Source organism: Carassius gibelio, chromosome A25 (genome assembly GCF_023724105.1).
Source record: "Carassius gibelio isolate Cgi1373 ecotype wild population from Czech Republic chromosome A25, carGib1.2-hapl.c, whole genome shotgun sequence".
Lineage (NCBI taxonomy): Eukaryota > Metazoa > Chordata > Actinopteri > Cypriniformes > Cyprinidae > Carassius > Carassius gibelio.
The window spans coordinates 14420627-14445104 of record NC_068395.1 but is presented as its reverse complement, the minus strand read 5'-3'; the positions used below and the strand labels follow the sequence as shown (position 1 = coordinate 14445104).

At 37.6% G+C, this 24478-nt stretch overlaps 1 protein-coding gene across 3 annotated transcripts in view; it reads left to right on the top strand.

Annotated features, from left to right (window-relative positions):
- The window catches only part of LOC127946723 (serine/threonine-protein kinase BRSK2-like), a 189650-nt gene that overhangs the window by 111652 nt on the left and 53520 nt on the right, over positions 1-24478 (top strand). For all 3 annotated transcript variants that reach the window (XM_052543452.1, XM_052543451.1, XM_052543453.1), the window contains exons 3-4: positions 13230-13315; positions 15135-15275. In XM_052543452.1, coding sequence (XP_052399412.1) covers positions 13230-13315; positions 15135-15275 — 227 coding nt within the window. The remainder of the gene's footprint in view (positions 1-13229; positions 13316-15134; positions 15276-24478) is intronic.

Genomic DNA, 24478 nt, shown 5'->3' with positions numbered 1-24478 from the left:
ACGTCTCCTCCTCATAAAGACCTTAAGCACCCTCAAGTACTCCACGACTTCTTCACGGATCTTATTTGTACATTTGTCTTGTCTACCTCCAACCCCCATCTTGCTGCTAATTTTTTTTTATGAAATGTAAAACAAAAAATTCACTCTCTGTGCAACTTTTGAGCTTTAAATACATGGATAGTTGAAAGATAATGTTAAAAAATACTATAAATATTTTTTTATTGATTTATTAAAAAGCAATGATAAAATAATTCATTATTATCTAAAATAACGTATGTTGATTTTTTTTTTTACATCTCCAACTGCAAACCATTTACTTTTATTATTATTCTTATTATTAATTTGTCTTCTTCTTATTATTTTTATTTTTTTGTAATTAGAATTGAACATGGAGTATAGCATGTCACTGCCATGCCATCTCTAATATTTAATAATTTTATCAGTTGTTGCTAGTTACTTTGGGCTATTTCAATACCTTTCTTATAACAGATTCTTCTCTTAAGTCCATGATGTGACCTAATCAATGGAAGGTCATCTGACACTCCACTCTAATTTTGTTCCCCATTCTCTGTAGATTTTCCCCTGTCCTTGACATGAATTCTAGCGAGTATGGATCGCTCCTTGCTGCACTAAATTGGGAATGGATTTTTGTTCCAAAAGGTTTTGCACTGCTTCAAATGTCAGAGACCAATGCAGTGTCTGAACATCTGAAATTGCTGAATTACTGTGGCTATTTTTGAAGTTCAGGTTACTTTGCAGCTGGTCATTCCAACACAGTAAAACGCCACTGGCATAAACCTTTCACTTTTTGCTTTACCTCTTTTTGGTCTTGGTGTTTAATTGTCTGTTGCCTCAACCCTATTTTTTCCAAATGAAAACAGTTTTTTCATGTAAAGATACTTTATAATTTATAGTTTTTAAAACAATTCTAAACAAAACAAAGAATTAAAACTTCCACCCACAACCAAGGTTATCTCCGTCCACCCTGGGTTACATTCCCCATCTTTATCATGGCCTCATTTATGGCAAATGGTCCGTCTGGACCATCTTGGCGTTTGGCAGCTTGTGCTAATAAGCATGTTGAAGTGTTTTGCTTAACATCATTCCGACTGACCACCCTCAGGTTGGTGGTGGGTGTGAGATGTGGATTCTGCCGGTGAGAGCTAATGAGTGGTGACTGCTCCCCGCAGATCGAAAGGCCTAATTGCTCAATCATGCTCAAGCTCCAGTGTTGAACCGTGCTTGAATCCTGATATTTCGTAAGGGCTTGCGGCCAAAGCTGTCTTCCATATTAAATGTGTCAATAGGCACTTGTGCCAAGCGCTTTCCAAACAGGAAAGCAATTGACAGTCAAGTTGAGCCAGAAGGAAGCATGTAGCAACACCAATACAGATCACTGAGGCTTTGTTGACCAAGCATTTGGTCTCAAACTGCCAGAAGAACTCAATCCTAAACTGAAATGACTCTTTACCTCAAGCTTTTCAACAAATAATAGGAGACTATTCAATTGGAGTTAGTTTGTTAAAAAAAGAAATAACCTATGAGTTGTCACTTGGCTGTAGGCCTGACCAAGTTATATTGATTGGTTCAGTCTCTAGAAGGCTTAACCTTGTCATTGACCCGCTGGCCAGCTGAAGCTATTAAGATCTATAGAAACCAATGAGAACTTCATGCACTTCATTCTGAGGTCCATTTATTCTTGAATCTGCACAAGTAGTGCTTTCTCCTCTCTTTTTAGATGGCTGTTCATTCCTGATTTGAAGGGGAAAATGTGAACATAGAGGCCGCAAATATTGCTATTACATGCTATTACATTGCGTTACATTTTCCTATAACATGTAATTTGATTTGAAATTAGATGTTGTAAATACCTGCACAAGTGCACAAGTTTTTTCACCCCTACTATCATTCATCAGCTTTCCATTTCAACTTATATCCAGTACAGTTATCCCAATCGGGTTTGAAATCATCCAGATATGATGGTGCTGACCTCAAGCCAAATTTAGCCAAGGGCAGTAGATCTGTACTGGTCCAACCCATTCAGCATTACCCATGTAAAGGATTCCCCGGATTTGACTGTTGAACTGTGCTAGAAAGTCTCAGAATGATAAATCATTCCCATTATTCTCCCCGCACTCATAGGAAAGGGGGCCACGTGGAATGAATCCTGATCTTTCTCTCCAGCTCTACACATCATAAACCATTAGTCTATTATAGACAAGGTTGTTAAAGGATACGTCCTTTAGCACCGACTAGTGCCTTGGTTCGGTCATAACTAAGCTACTATGTGAGCTTACATTGACAGCATGATGGAGTTGTCATTGCTTGTCGGGTCGCTGATTGGAAGAGGGGCTTTTTCCAAAAGCGGCTGTTTCAGCTTTGAGTGCGATTGAAGGAAGCAAGACTGTGTCCTTGGAGGGGTAAGACTGGGTATCCTGCGAGAACCGGGGTGGTCGTAGTGGAAAGTTCAACATATCTCGATGAATGAGATAGAGACATCACATCTCTCCTTTTTCTGCAGTTAAGTCGGGCTGATCCAGGCATGGTGTTTTCAGATCGATCTTTGTTTCTGAGGTATTGATGATGCACCCTTGTTTAGATCTTGGGATTCAATGTAAAGGAGATGAGCACTGCTGAGATTAATTTGGATCCTGCCGATGAACTGTGGGGTACTGCCTTTCGATCTCAAAAAGTCAATCTGAGTGTGGTTTACCCTTGGTAAAAGCAGGGTAGAAATCAAATACAGAACGCTGTTATTGACTACCCATAGCCTTGTTAAACCCACATACAAAATCTTAAAGTGCCTTGCCTGCTACAGATAACATCACTTACATGATGGACCTAGTTTTGACAAGCATTTCTCGGTGAAGAAATGCTGTTTTGATTTGTTATGTATTTAAGGACTTTCTTGAAGCCTTTCCTATTTGAAGTGAACCTGGAGATGAGATCTACTTTTCTCTTACATTGTGTTCTTTAGCCTCTGATAGTTGATGCTCTCGTCTCAGCTGATTTCTGAACTTTTCTTCTGTCATTTTATCGCAGCATTAGTTTCCCCTGGCATAGTGTGCTTTAAATCAAGAGGAAAAAGATGAGTAGGCGGCATTCTGCTTTCTTGGACCGGAATCTGTAGATTATCCTAACAAGAAGGCGTATCGGAATCCCTCAGTACTCCTGAAACATGGCTACAAATGTCACACAGCCGAGCTGATCCCCGAGCAGCGAGTTAATCATGAAAAACATAACAGCCTTCCGGCGGCTGGCTGCACAAATAAAGGGCGACACACAGCACACAGAAGAAAGTCAGACACAGGGGCCTCGTGTGTATTTGCATGACCTTGAGACAAACCGCTTGGGCAGGTAGCACTTCATCTTGCTTTGTGTTTGTCCCATTTGGTGTGGTTTTATGAATTCAGAATGTTATCCTTCTGTATCTGATCTTCAGGAAAAAGAAAAAATCTAAGTACACTTTGTAGAAGGGCAAATTCACTCGAACTCTCAGAAGACAACTTCATTTTGCTACTGCGGTTCACCAGACACACGTTTGATTGACAGCTAAAATATTAAAGGTGCCATAGAATGCTAAATCACTTGTGTGTGAAGCATCATATTTTGTTTTCCAAAAGATCTTCTTGGGTCTTTGTAAGGCTTATGTTGCTAAAGCTAACATTGTCTCAGCCTGTTTTCTCTTATGTTGCCTTCATAGCCCCTTTCACACTGCCATTCCGGCAAATACACAGGTAAAGTGTTCCTGCAATTGTTCCCTGGTCGCTAGATTTTGCACTTTCACACTGCCAGTGATGACCGGGTATATGTGCGTGCTTTCACACACAACCCTTGAAGATCCCGTAACGACACGTGACATCAGCGCGTGACGTGTAATGTACGAGTCGACCACGCTTGGCACGTTATACTTTAACTGAAGCAAGCAAACGATCTCGGCGTCAGCGCGGAAAGTGAGGAACTAACTAATCTCTGCTTCAGTACAGTTTGCACATATGTTTTCGTCGCGAACGTTGATCTTCCTTCAAAACTGCCGGTAAAAGAGTCGCGCGATAACGCACGTCATCACTTTGACACGGAATTAGATCTGGCTTTTGTTCACACAGCGCTCGTGAACAATGTTACTAGGTCCCCGACCCGGGTTCAATGCGGTAATCAATCCCGGGACGTGGTTGCTTTCACACAGAAGGCGACCCGGCAATGTTGCGTGTCCGACGTGCAGTGTGAAAGGGGCTCATGTGATACCAGAATGATTGTAAATAGGAATGTGGAAGCAATGTGTAGTCAATAACACGGTCACCACCAGTTAAACTATAACACCAGTATGCTCTGCCAGAGTTGCCAGGTTTTCACGAAAAGTCCCCCCCCCCCCCCCCAATTGCTACTCAAAACTAGCCCAATCACGTTTTGGGGGGACAGCGCATTTGGGCTCATACCCTGAAAGTAGCAATATCAACAAGCAATAAAAAGTTATCTGTGGAGTATTTTGAGATAAAACTTCATATACACACTCTGGGGACATCAGAGAACAATTTCAAATTTTGGATCAATGCATTTCATGGCACCTTTAAGAGAGGCCATTCTTCTATTAATTGCCTTAAATAATGAACCTCAACATACAAGGCTGACTTACAATACATTTTTTTTTTTTTTGTTTGAGGAAATATTGTTCATCCACCACTTGCTAATAAAGAGTGTGGCTCCAGGTCTGTTGTTATGTGTATAGAAGTTGGCCATGATTTAAATATTATATTATCGACATTAAATTGAACCGTTCTATACTTGTAACACAAGGCTTTTAGCCCAGTAGTACAATATACCAGGCCCCATCCCTTCCCTACACTTCCCCTCCAGTTATCTTTGTCACTGCTATGCAATGCTAAGAGCTGTGTTCACACTGCCATGGCTTCTGCTCACTGCAAAGAACATTCACACTCAGCACATGTTGTGTTAATGAGGAACAGAGATGTGGTTAAGGCCCAGGGCACCAACATAGCTCGCACCATCAGCACCACAGCTGGGGAATAGATGCACTCTGGCTTAACTCAGCCCAAATGTTTCCCCTTTGTGCTTTTCCAGGACTACACAACTTTCCAAAATCTGAAGCAGAATCAGAGGAAGAGCGATAAAATGGGCTCAGATCAAATGGCCAAATGCATCTTTGATTCATGGCTGTCAGTCTGTCACTGCCTTTCTGATCTCATGGTACTTTAAGGGCTCTTGGTCTTGAAAGTGAGTGATAGAGCTCTGGGATTTCGTGATGAAGGGAATGAGTGAGGAGAGGTTAAACGACAGCACAACATCATGATACTATGAGTCCTGCAGAGCTTAGTTGCTGAACGTGGTTGCTGATTGTTTCATCATGTCTCACTCCACCTTTTACTTTTAGTTGCAGCAAGACTAGATATTCCTCCATTTTGAAGCTAGCAACATTTTATTTGACATGATGGCATGTCCATCTTCACTACTTGGGTGAATGAAATAGTTTATCATGTTCTGTTCTGCAAGGTCTTGATCAAACTTCTGCGCATCCTTGACAGTCTTTTTTTATTTTCTTCATCAGTTCTTTATAATTCCTCTTTATTTTGCCATGTCAAAACTTTACCGTCATCAAAGCATGCAATGCGAGTCACAACATAATGCTATTAGCAAAGCTAACACTGGTTAACAGCACAACATCTTTAACAGAAATGAAATGTATCACTAAAATCTTACTACTAATCCAGTAACTGACTAGTTTTTGTCCCAGATAGCACACACACGTCTGTAAGATATCTGTTAAAGATCTCTTCATCTGGAAAGCATCTGTTGTGTACAAGCATCTGATAGACGTCTTTCAGAGGTCAGTTTTACATTCATTCTTAATCATAAACATCTTAAAGACAACTTGTAAACGTCTATTTGACGTCCTACACATAATGCAGATGAGCATTCAGGATAGTCTAGCTGATCCCCTGTCTAAACACCCGGAAATGTCCAAAACCTCCTTAAAACCAGCCAAAAGTTCAACCTGACCAATCTGACAATATTAGTCCACAACACAGTTGCATTATTGGAAAGGGAGCATTTTCATGTTTCTCCCAACCACTAGGGGAAGTATATTAACATAATTTGTATATACCACTTGAGAATCCACATATTTTTGTGATGCAATTAAAGCATTTTGAATTCATTTGAAACAATGAATTTACCTTGGAAGCTAAGTAATTAACTTAATTAACTAAAGAAGGAGCAAAGCTGCAGCATTAGAAACCGTATCCATGGGAATGCCTTTGAACAAAGACGAAAATAGCCATAGTTGAAGCTAAATGTTATTGCATAAGTACTGACTTATTTCTTCCCATGTAAACAATTTAGAAGGATTCAGGACTAATGTGAAAAAAGTTAACATCCAAGGCGCCTTTTGTAGTTTGTACTGCAGCAGCATTTTACCTTGTTAAGATAATTAGGATATCTTCCTTTTATGTCATACTTAAAGGGATACTCATGTTTTCGTATTAAACTATGTTTTTCCCTTACCGACCTAGGACGGTAACACAAAACAAAACGTTGCACTTTTCTAAGCGTGTAAAATATCTTCATTTGTGAAAAATCCTCTCACCGGCCCCCGCTCCCTCTAGTGAAGATATTACTGCGCCAAGACGAAGTGCTTACAAGCACTTGCCATGGTATTCTGCCACACAATATAGTTATCCATTTTACACGCTTAGATGTTTATGTTTTGTGTTACCATCCTAGGTCGAGTTACACTACGCGAGTAACTGTATTTAAATAGGGAAAACGTGGAGGTGTTTGGTAGCTTCTCTGCTTGGCCCATATTGAATGAATGGGCTAAGCTAAGTGCTTTCAAAGTGTCACCGCGCGCCAAAGCGATTGAGTGCACGCACTGAGACGAGAGAGGTATGTATCAACTCGTCTTAGGTAAGGGAAAAACATAGTTTAATATGAAAACACGGTGGAGTATCCCTTTAAAGCATAGTTTCCACTTATGGCTTGTTATTTCATCTAGCAATGTAAAAAAGAAAAAAAAAACTGCATTAGAATACTTAAATTGTAAATATTTCTGATAAATCATAGAAAAACCCTCAAATTCACTCAGAACACCCTAAGAACCACATTGCAATACCTTGGAAAACTCTCACAACACTTGCATTGTGGCATTAGGTCAAGTACCAATCACGTTTTCATGGGCCAGTTGGATCAGTTCAGTTCCAACTTATTTGTTGAAAGTCTGGAGTTTTTGCAAACATTCCAATTCTAATTACAATAAAACACATTCAGTTGCAGAATTACACAGAATGTTTGCTATGAACATGCCGTGTATGTCTGTGCTAGACTACCGCCAAGATAGTGGTTTACAAACCGCTCTAGCTGTTTAGCTAATGAATCCTCCTGTGTAGAAATTTCAACCAACTGGCTCTGAAGCACACTTGGATTGAAACAGCTGCTGGTTTAGTACTCCGCCATGGTTAATTTACCTAAACCATCCCATTTCCAGACCACCTTTCCATGCGATGTTTTATTACCCTTTTTCGACACACCATCTGTAGCTTGAAATTACACCATGATTGTGCATAATGAATTATATTGAACCCCTTAAAGAATTGCTCTGTGTTTTAGCTTTAAAATGTATGCTACCATCGCTAAGCCACACTATTCTCCAACTCTTCTTATTTTCATGAAAAATAAAGCTAGCATGAAAAAAATTAGAGTAAAAATCAATCATTAGCTCTCTTAGCATGAGTGGAGATGACCCCAATGACTTCTGTCCACAGACCAATAACCATCAGCACATTTGCACAAATTTTTCCTGAATGTTTTGAGTAAGCAATCTACAAGACATATTATTTCCCAGTAAAATAACCAATTTGGATTAGCGTCAGTCTTGCACACTCACTATACCTTGGGTTTTTGTGACGGAATGTCAAAAGAAACTTTTCAGGATCGTTTCTGAAAATGAGGTTCATGGTCTCTATTACAGCACGGCACTTACATTATCGCTAATCATTGGACTTCGAAACCCAGTGACCCGTACAAGCTTGGCGAAGAACAGACGTGTTCTTGCTCGAATCTAATGATCTGCCTTCATTTTAACTATTTGGCTCGGTTGATTGCCTTACTCTCCACCACCCCCCACACACACACAAATCAAGAACCCTCCAACCTGAACCCGAATCTCCACTGGCCCACGTTGACTCAAAATGGCATGGAGTCTAGGCCAAACCTGGTGTAATAACTCACTAATGAAGTTATATGGAAATTGGACGGCTGCATGCACACAGATGTGTAGAGTTAATTAAGACTCGGCTATTCAAAGTAGTAGGTGCACAGGTGCCGGCAAACTGACAGTTTGAAGGAATGGGTCAATATGGTACAATGGAGCAATGAGAAATTGGACATGATGTTAATGGATGGAAGAGAGAGACACAGGATCATTAACAGCAACACTTTAATCAGGAAGAATAGATTCACGCTGCTGTTTCACAGATCTAGAAAAAGTATTTCAACAGCTTGTTGCATGTTATACAGTAATGGTTTAAAATGTATATTTGCGATCTAAATGGTACCACTTTCAGCTTCAACATTTGAAAACTATTCAGGGTGTAATTAGAACTAATCATTTAATAATTTCATAATTCAGACCTTAGTATTTTGAGACGATAGATTTAGGGCATCTGGGTCAATTATGTAACAAGTTTATATATATATATATATATATATATATATATATATATATATATATATATATATATATATATATATATATATATATATATATATATATATATATATATAATTTTTTTTTAAGATGGGTGAACTGTTCTGATATCATAATGAAGAAAAAACTCTGAAATTCTTAAATAACACCTGATTTGAAATTATATTTTATTACTGTTTTAGAATAAATTAAATGAACAAAACTGCTTCATTGTTTATTATTTTTGGAAATTGCCCAAAAGACATGACTAAAGTCATGTGGTGCAACCAACATGCAGAAATAAAGAATGTGAAAAAATGAAATAAAATAAAGAAAATAGCTGTTTACATCATATGTTGTGTTTCTGAGCCGATATGTCTCTTAAAATGTTAGATAACTTGATTGAAACTTGCCTTGTCATAAAAATTCAAATCAAGTCAAGTTGTAAAATGTCATGTCGTGCGACTCCCTGAAAACTATGAATAATTAATGACATTTAAATGTATATATATTGAAAATAATAATGTACACTCATAATTTATGTAAATGTGTAATTTAAATCTGTATTACAGTAGGTTTATTTTAATGTATAGAGAAGGAATATCAACCAAAGAATCTAGAAAAACACATAACACAAAGGTTAGAAATTGATTTGCATTTCAGTGAGTGAAATATACTAAATATTAGATCCCCTACCAACCAGCAAGAATTCTGGCTCCCACAGATTGGTTATGTGCCCATGTGGAACACAGATTAGTCTTGCCACTTTAAGAAGTTACGTCTAATGTCAGCTCATTAGGTGTATAAGACATCTCTCCACACAATCTTTATCTTCCATTCCAACTTCTCCCACCACCTCGGGCGAGACTAAAGGCCTGTTTAAAGTTTGCCAAAGAACATCAAAATTATTCAGAGAAGTCTTGGAAGAAAGTGCTGTGGTCAGATGAGACCAGAATTGAGCTCTTTGGCAAGAACTGAGAAATGTTGACTATGACCCCAAGAACACCATCTCTACAGTCAAGCACGGATGTGGAAACATTATGCTTTGGGACTGTTTTTCTGCTAAGGTTACAAGGGGCATTGAGGGGCAAATGGATGGGCCATGTGCTGTAAAATCTTGGACAAGAACCTCCTTCCCCCAGCCAGAATACTGAAGATTGGTCATTGATGGGTCTTCCAGCATGACAATGATCCAAAACATACCACCAATGCGATAAATGAGCGGCTCAAGAAGAAGCACCCACCCAGTCTCCAGACCTCAATAAATCTAGAAAATCTGTGGAGGGGGCAAAAAACGTCTTACCTTTTCTACAAAGGGTTTCTGCACTAAGTCATGTTTTGCTTGGGGATCAAATATTTATTTCACTCAAACATATATGAAAAATCAATTTCTAACATTTATATGATGTGTTTTTATTCTGGATGTCTTTTCGTTGATATGCTGTCTCTATACGTTAAAATAAATCTACCGTAAAAATTACAGACCCTCCATTTCTGTGTAAGTGGGCAAACTTACAAAATCAGCAGGGGTTTCAAACCACTATTTTCCCCACTGTACATACATACATAAATGATGAAACCTACAAGTTGGCATGTGCCTGTCGGGTTACTACCATTGAGATGAATGGTGCTGTAATGCTAACAGATCTAACAGGTTCTTTTCTTGCTATTACAGACATCCTCAGCCTGACTTAATTGAGTATTCCTCAACAGGACAGATTTCTCATCCCATGGCTTCCCTCAATCCCCTGAGCACAGTTTATGCTCAGCAGAGACCCTGCGCCACATTCATGTATTGAATGACATTCCACTCAGCCAAATTCCCTGGCTCTTCGGACTGGCTTTGGATCAGCCATTCAGCGAGGTTTGGTCTGGTGCCTCGTTTGTCAAGATGGCTTTGTCCGGGATTTCCGTGTCTGTTCCAGCATGCTCTTCAACCACTGGCCAGATTGTTTATTCCCTGAATAGCCATCACATCTGTATGCCTGATTAAAACAGCTAGTGAAGGACTTTGACTCAATGTTGAGCGGATGATGTATGTTCATGAAGCCAAATGAATCCAGATATTTGCTAGAATACTGAGGCTAGTAATATAATGTTAGGACAGATTGGATTAGCACGACACGGGATGTGTTTATGTTTTACCACATTTAGCAGGATCGAATGTGTTTTCACAAGCATAGAACTGCGGCACAAATGATTCCAGTTAAAAGTCCTCTTTGGAGAAACCTGGGTTTAAGTGCTTTGCTGGAGGGAACGGTGGCGATCGTTCTCCTTGTGGTGAACTAAAATGGGTTTCTTTATCTCTAGGTTGCACTAGGTTGCAATATAAAATTAAATTTATCAAAATAGCGATTCATTTTACCATAGCAATTTTATTCTATAACCATTTTATTCCAAACAATGTTCAAAAATTCCAAAAATAGAATGTTTACAAACACAATAAATCGACTGAGATGTGTCGGAAATGTTCATTATTTTCAGGGGAGGAAAACAATCTTATAGTATTTGGAATGTATTTTTCTAAATCTCTTAATGTGTCATACATGATACATAATTGCTGATTTTCTGTATATCATTAGCTGCGATTTGAAAGGTCAGCAGCAAACGGGTCAAAGTCAAGCTGTAGAGTTACAACTGAAGCTTGAAGGCTGACTCCACAGAGTTCAAAGCACTGGGGACCGCTGAGACGAGTCACATGAGCGCTCGGTACTGGAGCGTAGTGAGTCTGGATGAGCGTAAGTAATTCAGGAAGTTTTGAGAGGCGAGATCAAAGCACTGCTGTGGAACACTAGGGTCAGGTGGGTTCAGGAAATATTGTCTATGTCCCCATCCTCTGCTCTGATCTGCGGTGACAGGTGTGCATGCTAGGTATATTCCACAAGACAGTGATGCAAATCAAACACGACTGTCGTGCTTACAACTATCACGATCTTCGGTTCAGTCTGTGACTTATGAGCTCAGTTTTTTGTGAAGTGCTTGCGATTTTAAGATTTCCCTGTCAGGTCATGTAGATTTGCCTTGTATGGTGGTCTTAAGCTTGATTCAACAAGAAAATATGTTTATCTCGTGCATGTGGGAATCAGTTTATTTCAGTAGACTGACAGGGATGCTTATGTATCCAAGTAGTGCTATGGATGATTCCTGAAGAATTTTGCAAGGGTTTGCTCTACTTGACATGGACCTAAGAACTTGAGGGTTTTATTTTTTTTACTGATCTGTCATTATATTTCATTTTACTTTTATGAACCCCTCAGAGTTCAGCAGCCTGATGGAGGATTAGTTGTGATTTGGCTGCATCAGTTCAAACATTGCAGTTGCAGCGACATAATTCAAGGTCACTCTGTCCAAATCACAGAAATGTTGTCTATTTGTTTTGACCAAACCATTCAGGGTTAAATGATTCTCGTTGGCTGCTGCTTTTTGGGTACTAAAAAACTACAACAACAAACAAAACAAAACAAAAAAACCTTGCAGTTTAATTTTCAAACAAATGACTTTTTAGTGAATCAAAAACATACAGTGCCAGTAGTAATCCCATTCCTGAAAGAATGACTCTTTTGAGCCATGTCATGTTTGGGAAGTAGTGGTCCAGTGGTTAGAGAGTCGGACTCGTAACTCAAAGGAGTTCGAGTCTCGTACTGGCAGGGATTGTAGGTGGGGGGGGGGGGGGGTGAATTTAAGCATTCACTGTGTGTGTGTGTGTGTGTGTGTGTGTGTGCGTGTACTTTGGATGGGATAAACGCAGAGCACTAATTAAGAGCCACGTCACATCACTTTTTCAGTGCAGTTTGAATCTTTATGCATGACTCCAAGGAGGCGGTTTGTTTTAGTAAATCAGACACATAAAACAGACCAGTACAGTCACAAATGAATGACTCTAATTAGTTGATTCTTTTTAGTGAATCAAACATACAATGCCTGAACAATGAGTTGAATGTTTTAGTGAATCAAAAACAGGGTGCAACTAGTGTAGTCCAATTCCTTAGTGAGTCAGTTCATTTCAGTGAATCAAAGACATAACGTGACCAGTACAGTCTGATTCCTGAACAAATTACTCCACTAAATCAGTTCTTTTAGTGAATCAGAAATTTGCAACTTGATCTTATAACTGTCTACCTTGTCACAAATTGGAGGATTGCTTCATTTATTTTTCATTTTGTCAGTATTAATTTATAAAATATAATCTAATAAAATTTGTTGTTTATAATAGTTATGGCTAATTACTGGATTGCATAGTCTTAATTAAAAAATAGATAAAGCCTGTGTAAATGCAACTTGATCTTATAACTGTCTACCTTGTCACAAATTGGAGGATTGCTTCATTTATTTTTCATTTTGTCAGTATTAATTTATAAAATATAATCTAATAAAATTTGTTGTTTATAATAGTTATGGCTAATTACTGGATTGCATAGTCTTAATTTAAAAATAGATAAAGCCTGTGTAAACACATTTAGCAAGAACTGTTTTAAACGTTTTTTTTTCTTCAGTGAGTTCAATAACATTTTTTATCTCTTATTGTCCACAGGTGGAGCGGGAGATCGCCATCTTGAAGCTAATCGAACATCCCCATGTATTAAAGTTGCACGACGTCTACGAAAATAACAAATATTTGTAAGTATAAGTATTATGATTCAATTTTGCTGTGCCTTTTTTGTATTCATGTGTAGTCTAGTGTTTTATTAATGATATATATAAATATTTTGTTATAAATATAAAAGTTATTTAACAAAGATTAAATATGCCTTGGATTGCAATCCCGAAATATGAGAGTACAGAGCAAAAACAAGTTTGGTGTATAGCCTAAAAGTTTGGCAGAAATGCAAGTGTAAATGTGTTTGATCTTAATAGGTTTTGTAAGAGAGTGATTCTGCTGGTGCTAAAACACTGCTAATGATGAAAGAGCCAAGCAGCCAGTTAGTCACAGCAGTATGAGAGCTGCTAATGGGGCCACGAGTCATCCTTCATGCAAACACCATGATAATTCACTTAGCATTTTTGGCATGTACAGATCATCAGAAAAATCATTTCTGTTTACCTCATCACTCAGTTCTTCATATTTTCTTCAGTTTTGAAGCAATGCATGGATTTTATAATTGACTCGGTATCACGGTAATACTGTACATTTGTTTTAGTTTTTTTACAATTTTTACCATTCTTATATACAGTATATACACTGGTAAACGAATGTGAAAGCCATTCTACGCTATGTACAATGTCATGACATTAATACTTTTTGTTTCAGTAACTCATATCAGGTTACGCCAGTAGGTGGTACCAAGTGATTCGTTGAATCATTCACTCAACCGATTCGTTCAAACAGTGATATTTTTGCTAAAGGAGCGAAAAAGACCAAATAAATGACAATATGTCTAAACTGTAAATATGTCAGCATTAACCTGTGTATTGAGCTGTTGTGTAAAACCAGTGTCGTGAAAACCACTCGTGATTTAACGTTTTATGCTATACACTTTACATTCTAAATGCTGACAAACCAAAATGTTTAAATTTAAAAATAGACCTAAAATATTATGGAATCATTGTTGTGTGCAAATCTCTGTCCAATCAAATTTCTGTCTACTACTTTAGTGAGGGAAAGAGCTACAATCCAATGAAGCACTGCGAGTTGCATAAATTAATGAATGATGATGATAAATATACGCTATTAATTTAAAGTATTATGCATAAGATATTTAAGATTGAGAGCATATGGAGATGCATATTCTCTGAGTAGTTACTTCCTTTGAAAAAGAGTCTGTGTTGGAATGTAATCTGGATATACTACATTCATCAGTACCTTTATTTACTGCCATTCACAACTCCTCTCCTGTGGCGTCATGGGATAGTTGAGTATCAAGTGCACTGTTTTACAGTATAGTATGGAAGCATGTGATTTTGGATGCAGCCACATGATATACAGTGGTTAATGGGAGGTAAGAGATCTTTTGGCTCGATTTGCTTGTCGCGATTCACTGATTGGTGGAATTTTCTCAGTAGAATTGTGGGTAATGTAGTTTTTCACTAGGAATTCTGCTATTTAATGTGATTATTTAAAAAATATATGCATAGATAATGCAGCATGATGGTTTAAAATCTACCATTGATTAACAACCTCATAACTTAAGGTTTATAAATTATTGTTCCCCTTGTTGCACTCTATACCAGCTTCCACTGAGTAACATTAGAAGGTAATTTGTGGGTTGAATTTGGAATAACATACCAGCATACTATAGCATAGTACTATTTTTAGTACATTTTTATATGTAAGAAGTGGTATGCATAGTATGTCATTCCAAATTCAGCCATGGTTCATCGTACACAGAAGACTGCTGATTGTATTATAAAACAAAGTCAGGCTCTTTGATTTGTTGTGGCCAAACTTGTATATCAGGATTGGTAATTGCATTTCTCTCAGTCTTGTTTCTGTTTGCAGGTATTTGGTTTTAGAGCACGTTTCGGGTGGAGAGCTGTTTGACTATCTGGTTAAGAAGGGCCGATTGACACCCAAAGAAGCTCGAAAGTTTTTCAGACAGATCATCTCGGCTCTGGACTTCTGCCACAGTCACTCAATATGGTGAGTATGACCAGTCATTCCTGAACACGGTGATGTGTTTTCATGAAAACCATGATTTCATGATTCCATAATATTTTAGGTCTATCAGAAGTGTTCTCAGATTAATGCAAATTAAAGCAATTAGCCACTACAGACTGTGCCAAGATCTGCTTTTTGTGTCAAAAAGAGATTTTTATATATTTATTTATTTAGTTTCCCTTTCAAAGGTATCATACATACAAGACAGATAAGTCATCTTTATTAATGTAAAAATTTCTTTATTTCTTTCTTTATTTTTTTTCCCTTTTAAAGGTATTACACAAAGAAGCCAGATATGTAATATTTAAAAGTGTAGAATTTTTATTCAATTTTATTGACTTACTTATTTAGTAATTTATTTTGTAAAAATATAATATTTAATTATTTATTATCTTATTTTTTTTCTTTAAGAACATTTGGTCTCCAACCTCAGTCCAAAGGTACTACACAAATAAGTGAGAGATGTGGCATTCATTAGGGTATTCATCTATTTATTCATTAAATCAATCAATATCCTAAATAAATCAATTCATTAATGTTTTTGTTTGTTTGTCTACTAATTTTATTTTATTTTATTACATTTTTGTCATTGTTATTGAGAACGTTTGGTCTCTAACCTCAACTGAAAGGTATTATATAAATAAGCTGGAGGTGTGAACATTATTAGGGTTGAAATGTTCCAAAGAAGATAAAAAAAGCACAGAAGAAAAGCTGATCCTTACACAAAACCTCAGCGATGCATCCTAAAAGTAAGTCCAGCCTTCCCACCTTTTTCACACTTTAATAGATTAGAGGCGACCGGCGAGAGCTCTTCCCTTTTGTGCTTGTTAAATTTATATTCATACCCCGGGGCTTTCGATTATACGCATATCAAGATATCAGACTCAAGCTCTTTTTTCTCTCAAAAGCCGTCCGAGGAAAGGCAAGGCGAGGCACGTCGCCTCTTATAGTTTCTCTTCTTGATTTATGATCAGAGTCCTCATCCGAACTGCTTTTTTTTATTTTTGTTTTTGGAGGGACTGGATGTGATATTTCCTAATGTCCAATTGATGATTTAGTGACGTGTTTTGTGTGTTTACAGGCTATTAATTATATGCCAAAAAAAGAAAAATGGAAGCGTGTTCATGACATCATGTCCATGTTTTCACACATCAGTGGCTTTTGTGCTTTTTACGCCAAAAACTCTGCATCCAGTCGATTACAGTTTGCATCAAAATGAATGTGCAGCGTAAGCACATCTAATTTGAGGAAATATCTGTAGCTGTTATTTCTGTGAGCTGGTATTTTCGTTTGTTTTTGATAATTGGTCCTGTTCGGTTCACTGAAGCATAAAAAAGGGTTATGAAAATTGAAAAAGGTGAGGGTTAACCGTTAACCGACGATGTATAACGATCACCGTTATTTTACAAACATCATTAGCAATTATTGACTTCTGAACCGCGTCGTCAGCTTTGATCGAGCTTTTTTTGTTTTGCAAATACCTTGTTGCACTGAAGCAAGCGTTGAACAAATAGTGTGAAATGGTCTTTAACCGCCGTAAATGCACTTGTACTTGCGATAAATTACGGCATGATGTGCGTTAAATGATTTTGCTCGAATCCAAATGGACATGTCGCGCAACTTTATATGGCTTTCTCCGTTTTTTCGACCTACTGCCAAAGACTTTTAAATCGCTAATGAGATAAAATGGAAAATGAAGAGCGTAGTACGTTCATTATAGAATGATTTTCTGCTAGTTTTATTACTGTTCTTCATCAACAGTACATAAAATATATGCAAACTAAATTGTTTTGTCGACAGTTATTATCATCAAACCTTATTATCATCAGTACCAATTAGGTCCTGGGATGATTTCGCTTCAGAGATCTCCAGCTTCCTCACTGCTAATGAAGACATTGCCTCACAAAAGCCTAGCGTTTCAGGAAACCCCTGTGGCAAACTACTGGCAGTGCCACAAATACATTTTCCAAGGGTTATGGTGCCGTTCATGTGCTCTCATCTCATAAATATGATCATTCAGACAGCAGGGACTTGAAGGCAGAATCTTTACTTTGAGCTTCAGAGAGAAGAAAAACTGACACCTGGATAAACGAGCAAATCCTCTCATTTAACACATAAGAGTGTTATCAAGCCGATCTATTTAGAGATAAAAGAGAGGTATTATGGGTAATCAGTGTGTCACTGTGGGGGTTTTACGCCACACACATACGCATTTGCATTTGAGTGCATCCACATTACAGGAAAAATGAAAGGATTGCCTCACTGAAAGTACTCTGGTGATACCGTGGTACTTTTATAACTAAATGATTGCAATAAGCATGTATCATGGTGTTTACATGATATTTGTGATGAGGATATGATGATGTTTCCGTGGTAAATGTGTAAGCAAAATAAATAAAACATGGAACGAATATTTTTATATTAGTTCTCTCTCTCTCCATATATATAGTTATAAACCATGATTATATTGTATATAAATACATTTGATGTGACAAATACACTTAAATTATGCAAATGGAAAAAGATAAGATATAAAATAAAATATAAAAAGAAAGTGAGAGAGTTAACAAAAAAGTAATGCATACAATCTCAACACAATCTTTCTGCTATAAACACACACCGTCATGCACATTATGTGAGTTGTCATATGAGATAAATGGCAGCCCCACACTGATCTCAGATCAGCAATAAAGCTCTCTTTTGTGCACCTTTAGTGTGTCTTCTGAGTCCCAGAGACTCGGTGTCTTTCCGTCTCTGGTCCCTGCTTCATTTCTCAGAGCCGCAGGCCTCACGCGGAGCAGCAGTAGGGCAGTATGCTGCAGCAGTCATGAGAAATGTCCCCGTCATGCTGTCACACTTCCCCGGCTGTTTGCTTTCTTCGTATGTGACTGAGAGCCACCCGACCCCTCTGATCTCATGCTGGGACAGTCAGCAGGGGATGACGGGAGAAATACTCCCCATGTGTTCTCTTTTTCCACTTTTGTCCTTTCCCATTTCAGTATTCGCCTCACAATTTGTCTCGTCTTTTTGTTGTCTGTCTTTTCCTTATTGTTCTCTTTGCCTGCAAACATAACTTATATATTATAATTGATAAAATCTGCCTAGACAGCATTTTAAGTGACGGCTGGTGCAAATGGTAAACAGCTAAATTAGTTGCATTAATTATTCTTATTAACCATTTTTATCTATAATTACTAGAATTTTCACTTCCATTTTTCATCTTTTTGGGTTAATTGATACTTTATGGTGATATTAATATCAACCGTGCAACATTGGAAAAATCTACCCGTTGCGCCATTTCTGCTAAATTCAAAAAACATACAATGTAATGCAGTTTCCAGCTGATGTAGAAAAACACCAACTTTACACACTTAATGTAAACATAATTATTTGGCGCTATTTCTTGCACAATTGTGTTTTGACACTTAAAATACTTTTACCATAGTGCATGATTTGTTAACTATTATATATATATATATATATATATATATATATATATATATATATATGTTATTTTTCATATGAGTAAATTTGCTCAGTAGTCCACCTGGTACAGCAATGCTTGTGATGAAAATCACTCTGCTACGAGACATTTTAGGCAATTTAGAAATCCCAGACAAGACTTGTCCAGTAAAGAGAAAGGGGCCCTATAGTACACCCAGCGCAAGGCGTAGCGCAAGTGTGTTTGCTAGTTTGAGTCCTGCATCGTTCGTATTTTCCCGTACAGCGCCACGTCGTTTAATTAGCAAATGCATTTGTGCTCATTTGTGCGCCCATCAGTGGTGGACAGTAACGGAGTAGCTTTACTTCGTTACTGTACTTAAGTACATTTTTCAAGTATCTGAACTTTACTGGAGTGGTTTTATTTTGAGTAACTTTTACTTTTACTTCACTACATTCCAAAGCATAAGATCGTACTTTTAACTTCACTACATTTCATAAAACATATCGTTACTCCCTATATCACGTGCTACGACACGCAGAAGCGGTGTCTGATTCATCATGAATGAACTGAGTCTTTTCAAAATAAACTTTACTCAGATTGCGAATCACACTAAACAATTCGTTTATGAATTAGAATGATCCGATTGCAGCTGTTCTGGAGTCGACCCCTCACTGATTCAAATGAACCGTTTAGTGTGAGTCTCCTGAAGTAAGAACAGGCAGATCTTGTGAGCGTGCGTGCATCTGATGTTGCTAAAAGTAATTATTAATGTCGAAATTTAGGATTAATTATTGTAACTGAAAATCATATTTAGGTCAAAATTGTCAGTTGTTTGGGAACTAAATCCTCTGTAGATAGAGAACTATTTAAGCCCACTGAAATGCTCCAGTGCAAAGCAGACACATCCATCAGCGTCTCCGTGTATTAGGTTAAAAAATAAAATATAATAACCTTAAACTAACACAGATTAAATAAAATAACTCATGCTTGTCCAAATTCCCTGCAACCGTAATATTAACATTTTGGAAATGGAGTTATTTCTTACATTCTTTGGTCGAAGTTTTCAGATCGGCAATTCGGAGCCTGTTCGCGACTCCGTTGATTCAGATCGGCACTTCGGAGCCTGTTCGCGACTCGGTTGATTCAGATCGGGACTTCGGAGCCTGTTCGCGACTCGGTTGATTCAGATCGGGAATTCGGAGCCTGTTCGCGACTCGGTTGATTCAGATCGACACTTCGGAGCCTGTTCGCGACTCGGTTGATTCAGATCGGGACTTCGGAGCCTGTTCGCGACTCGGTTGATTCAGATCGGGACTTCGGAGCCTGTTCGCGACTCGGTTGATTCAGATCGGCACTTCGGAGCCTGTTCGCGACTCGGTTGATTCAGATCGGCACTTCGGAGCCTGTTCGCGACTCGGTTGATTCAGATCGGGACTACGGAGACTGTTCGCGACTCGGTTGATTCAGGTCGCCACTTCGGAGCCTGTTCGCGACTCGGTTGATTCTGATCGGGATATCGGAGCATGTTTGAGATTTTTTTTTATTCAGATCTGGACATCGAAGCAAGTTTGTCAAACGGTTAATTGGTGATAAATGAATATTTGGACTTGAGGCTTTTTTTACCTGTCGATTCAGCATGTACATGGACCCACACACAAAGGTGGACACACTCTAGACTTAACGTTAATCATCAGTAAAGCTCTAACTTTTTCATCCATTGTTATTAAGGACGTTATTCATAACCGCACTGAAAATAAGCAAATATTGTTAGCTGATGCTAACTGTCTAGCTAACAAGTTTGCTGGTGCTAACTTGAGGTAATTTTTATAAATAATGTCCAAATATTTTTATTCAACCACCTATATGTAGGTGGCGTAGTCCATATCAACGTAGTCCATATCAACAACAAAAATATATCTTCACTCCATATAGTGGTTATTTTGGAAAAAATCCCAGGTATTTTGATCAGTAGGATTATAAAAAAAAAGTGCTAATATAAAATTAAATTAGCCTATATAAAATTGCAAACATCTATCTTTCAGTACTTTTTTACTTAAGTACATAAAAAATTTAGTACTTTTGTACTTTCACTTGAGTAAAATTGAAAAAGGAGTACTTTTACTTTTACTGGAGTAATATTTTATTATACGTATCTGTACTTTTACTCAAGTACTTGATTTGTGTACTTTGTCCACCACTGGCGCCCATGGGCGTGCTGGTCTAAAAAAGAGGTGTGTTATGGCGCATTGCTAGCTGAAAATAGACTGTGCCATAGAACAACTCAAAACTGGTCTAAAGTCTGGTGCAATGTTTTTTATTTGTTATTTAAAAAGCGTGTTAGTATAGGCGGGTCCGCAAAGGTGGGTACACAAACATGCCAAATATAGCAAATCCGTCATGGCACGAGCGCAGCTGGCTCTTTAAGGGAATGGAAGATGAGACTCTGATTGGTTTAATGTACGTTACGCCCAAAAAACACCCATTACTCATTAAGAGAATAGAGACAATCTGTTTGGACCATGCGCCCTGGCGCGCCAAACCGTTTTACCGTCGTTAAAATAGCAAAAATGGATTTGGACACGCCCTGAGTGCACCTGCGCCATGCGCTTTACACTTTGCGTTTACATTGTTAAAATAGGGCGCAAGATGTTTGGTTCCCTTACGCACCTTCATGTTGTTAGCATAGCAGTGTACTAACATCAAACTCCATTTGAATCCAGTGTTTCTAGGGTTATTTTGTTAGTCCATAAAGTTGCTGCATTTTAAGTCAGTGACTTATAAATTGACATTTCAGTTTTGGAACAGAGCTCATGTTCTACCATCGAGCGTCCACACACACATTCCCTCCTGAAATATATGGACCTTTTCTAGTTTGTTTTACGGGTGCTGGTTCTTCATTGTGATGGACAGATTGGCATGGCTGTTCGAAGCTGTTCGAGTGGTTTAGACGTGTTAATAGCTGAAGACTGACTCTTCATTCAATGGCTTTCTGTCCACCTACTAAATCATCTTTCTGGAGCTGCTAGACATGAATATTCCTCCAGATATAACTACTAATAAAGTCCAACAGCTGTCAGACAGAGCATACACACACACACACACACACACACACACACACACACACACACACATATATATAGATGTCTAGCTGAAAGGAATAACTCGCCCAATCCATTTTTACAGATTTTTCTAATATTGACTCACTTGACACCTACCTGCTCCAGAAATACCAGTTAAATATAAAGCTCTGTACAGCAGCACCCCCTCAATCTCTCAGCGGTAAAAGAGTCACAGGGAGATCGTTTAAGAAACGTGAAATCAGCACAAACGCACTTTCTTTGCTTCTGTGATTTGACTTTCTGAGCGCACAACTGTGTTATAAGGTTTTTATTTGCCACTAGAGATGGTTTCGGATGAGATCTCGACTCTTGAAATGGTTTTGTAGGTTACCACTGTGTTGGATCCCACTGTGAAATCCCAGTTGTCAATTCAGGGAATGTGTGGAAAACTGTCAGTGGGAATGGATGGTAATAATCCATATTTGGCTTTTGGTGGAAAAATATGATGACTTTTGTCTTGCTGTCAAAACAAATGAGTTCATCAAAACAGATTTGGAGAAATGTAGATAGCATCACATCACTTGCTCAGGAGGGAATACTCTGCAGTGAATGGGTGCCGTCAGATTGAGAGTCCAAACATCTGATAAAAGCAGGAGAAAGCAATATTTTGCATTATGGACTCATGAGTTAAAAAGGTGTCCAAACTTTTTGAAAACACACATCCTTTCATTAAATAATGGACTGGAGTCCTGTACATTATTGTGATGTTTTTATCAGCTGTTCAGACTCTCATTGTGACGGCACCCATTCACTGAAGAGGATCCACTGGTGAGCAAGTGATGTAATGCTACATTTCTCCAAATCTGTTCTCATGAAGAAACAAACTACATCTTGGATGGCCTGAGGGTGAGTACATTTTTACACCACTGGCACCTTTCGGTTAAAAGTGGTGTAATTTTATATTCTTGATACAAATGCGTGATGTCATACGTAGTGGGCGGAGCTGTTTATGCAGGGCCCTCACATTTTGTGGTATGCCACTGGGTGGAGAAAGTAATCTTGAGCTCAGCGTGGACTGAGAAATTGTGTACATTATGAAAGTAAATTAGCCAACGTTAAATAGCTAGCATGCAGCAAGCCAAAGCACCACTAAACGTGAATGTAGACATACATGTTCTGTAATTAAACTCTCATAATTAGACCGCTGTGAACAGCATGTGATTGAGTTAGCTAATGTGCTATCACATGTGCTGCCTGCTGCTCTTTACATCGCAATAATGTAAAGCTCGTTTGATTGCTAATTGGGACAATTTATTTAACTCTAAATATGTGTTCATTTCGTTCATATAAAAACGTATTGTATTCATTCAACAATTCATTAATTAATTCAAAACATTTATTTCTTTATAAAAAAAAAACATTATTTCATATTATTAGTTATTTATTAATCAATCAAACCAATCATTAATTCATTCGAGAATATGTTAATGCATTTGATTTCATTCACTGAAAACATTTAGTTGAATCATTCATTCATTTGAGAATACTTGTTCGTTCATATTTTTTTATTCATTCTTTAAAACAACTTATTTAATCATTTACAATTATTTTTTACGTCTGTGTTCATAAGAATAAATACAGCAATCCTTCAGCCATGCAGAGGCTAATTTATTGGGGTTTTATAGGAAGAAACACTTAAGCCAGAACTGCTTTGATTGTAACCATGAAAATATATATATTAAGCATCATTTAAATGTAGATCTCAACACAACGACATGTGCTTACAATTTTAAACTATCACTGGGCCAATAAATATGCAATTTAGGAGCTCACAGTGGACTGAGGGAAACATGACCCCTCAGGGGCCAATATAAACCTGATACCATCAAAAGCATCAGGAGATGTTTATTACCACAGCCAAACTAACATGCAGCCCGCCATAAATGTGTTTGCATGTTCATTTTATGTCCACTCGGAGTGTCACTGTCACTTTAAATTCATAGACTAAAAGTCACAATAGTAGACAAATCTTTTATCCGATGAAGTGAACATCTTGCAAAGAAAATACGTTAATATAGACACACATTAATAATTATCAGTGATACTAAGAATAAGTGAGTGTCGAGTAAAAACACCACACAATGCTACAAACTAGCAAAGACGAAAACAAACAAAAACCGCATGAATAATTCATGCTGCAATGCATTTTCAAAGATATAATCATTTGTTCTGACTCTTAGGCGAGTTGAACAACTTTGGAGGGAATAGTGTTGTTCTTACACATTTGCTGTAGATTATTGTATGTATGTCCAAAGTAATTAACATTGTTATCTGTGATGAAATTAGATCTAGTGGATAAAATGAAATATTTACCTGTAAAATTTCATTGGACTGGATAGATATTTTCTAAATGGGTATTAATCTGGGCTGAGAATATTACACTGTTATGAGTAGATTTATGAAAGGATTTTGAAAGCCTCACTTAAAACAAGAAATTATTTTATGTTTTATTCAAAACTATTTTATAACATGTTTTAAAGCGAATGTTATGAAATACAGATAATTTAGTTTTTCTTTGCTTGCTTTGTGTCTGTATTTGTTTGTTTTGTTTTTTGGTTTGATTGGTTTTGTTTTGCTTTGCAATTTTTATTTTAGTTTTTGCTTTGCTTTGGTTTCGTTTT